The following is a 1,886-nucleotide window of genomic DNA, read 5'->3' as shown; positions in this document are numbered from 1 at the left end:
GCCCGTTTTTTTTCACGTTCTCAGGCATATCGGCTTTTTACAACTTGGAAAGTCACGTTCTTAACGTTAATTTCCATAAGAGGTGGCATACGACAACAAACGCACTTAACCTTTGTCACATTCTATTGCGTAACATTGAGGTCGCATGGCGAACGCTGTAGAGAATAGACGTGTCGAGAAAGTTAGCTAAAGATAGTAATAGGGTGCTATTAATTGAGAGTGATAGAAGAAAGATTAGAGGGGATCCTAGTGGCGTAGATAAACCAAAAAGAAGAAATAATTAAGAAAAGTTTTACTGCCCCCCTTCGGAAGGGGGGTTATTTAGGCGGGAAACAAGCGCGAGGTTATGTTAGTAATAACAAGTACGAATTAATATCGGAAGAAATTAGAAATGATCCTACATGTAGTAACGTAAACATGGTTAAAAGAAGTGATAATAAGGCAGGCCAGAAAATGATGATGTCAAAGAAAGAAGACAAGATGACTGATAAAAACAAGGGGAAAAAGGACAAGACGGATACGAACGCGGGAAACACGGAGATGCTCATGGAAACGGATCAGGAAGTTTCGAGAGATAAGGATGAGATGCAATTAGTAAATAATGTATTAACAAACGGAAGAGAAAATGAAGAAGGAGAAAACAACGATGGAAGAGAGAGTGACAAAAGAGAAAACAACGGAAATTATACCTTCGGGGAAATAATATACGTCAACATCAAGGGTAAGCTGGTTAAAAAGGATCGTAATTTAAGAAAAGAAGAAATTGCCAAAGAATTGTCGAGTAAATATTTCGAACCAGGGTTAAAAGGTTATAAAATAGTATGTTGTAAACTTACTAGGGAAAATACGTGCGCGAAGAAAGGACTGAATGAAGTAAAAATTCGAAGCTTGTTGCACAGCATTAGATGCATTCCAGATAACTTAGAAATGGATAGGTTTAATCTAGCTAGACTTAAATTTAAAAATGATGAAGAGGCAAATAGATGTATAGAAAGGCTAAACAAAGAGTACAAAGATAAATTACAAGTATATATAGATAATAGGTCGAGATACTGTAAAGGGGTAATCGCGGATTGGCCGTATAGTATAGAGGAGCTCTGGGAAAATTTAGTTAGAAAAGATAATATTTTACAACTAGAGGTCATGAAAAAAAGGATATATAATAGAGAGATGAAAAAAATAGAGATTAAGGAAACAGATAATATAATAATCACAATAAAGGGAAGCAAACTGCCGGAAAGGTTTTCGATATTCGAAGGTTTTGGTAGCTTAAAGGTAAGACCCTATGTAGAACCAGTTAGTCAATGTTTCAGATGCTTTAAATATGGTCACTTCAAGAACAACTGCAAATCTAAGGACCTGTGTGGAAGATGCGGCAGCACGGCTCATGGTCCGTGTGATTTTGAATATAAATGCGTAAACTGTAAAGGAAAACATAGGGCAACGGATAGAAAATGCCCTATATATGTTAAGAACAAAGAAATAAAAATAGCAATGGCTAAAAATAATGCAACATATACAGAAGCAATTAAAATAATAAATGGACAAGATGCAAAGGAACAAGAGTATGATAAGTATAACAGAAAGGCATGGCCTACAATAGACGAGAGACTAAGAAACAAGAACCCAGTAAATAGAGAAAACAATAATTATGAGAACAACGAAAGAAGGACATACGCAAAAGCTGTAGCAAACGCAGGAACAACTAAACCAACAAATAAGGATGAATATTATAGTAGAACAATAAATAAAATTAAGGAGAATGAATATGACAGAAATAGAATAGCAAGAACAAAAGAAACAGAAATAAGTAGACTACCAATCTGGAAAGAGAGAAAAAAAGAAGATTATATAAAGAAAAATAACAATGAGGAACAAAGGAGGGA

At 35.0% G+C, this 1,886-nt stretch overlaps 1 protein-coding gene across 1 annotated transcript; it reads left to right on the top strand.

Annotated features, from left to right (window-relative positions):
• Positions 1-11: 11 nt before the first annotated feature.
• Positions 12-1,878, top strand: LOC112462390 (the record flags this gene model as incomplete). The annotated part of the gene is made up of 1 exon (XM_025028135.1): positions 12-1,878. A coding segment is annotated over exon 1 (1,461 nt), but the record flags the coding sequence as incomplete, so codon positions are not given.
• Positions 1,879-1,886: the final 8 nt, after the last annotated feature.

Source organism: Temnothorax curvispinosus, unplaced genomic scaffold (assembly GCF_003070985.1).
Source record: "Temnothorax curvispinosus isolate PA1 unplaced genomic scaffold, ASM307098v1 QBEX01012352.1, whole genome shotgun sequence".
Classification (NCBI taxonomy): domain Eukaryota; kingdom Metazoa; phylum Arthropoda; class Insecta; order Hymenoptera; family Formicidae; genus Temnothorax; species Temnothorax curvispinosus.
Note: the sequence above shows the minus strand (reverse complement) of the source record. Positions and strands in the feature narration are given on the sequence as shown.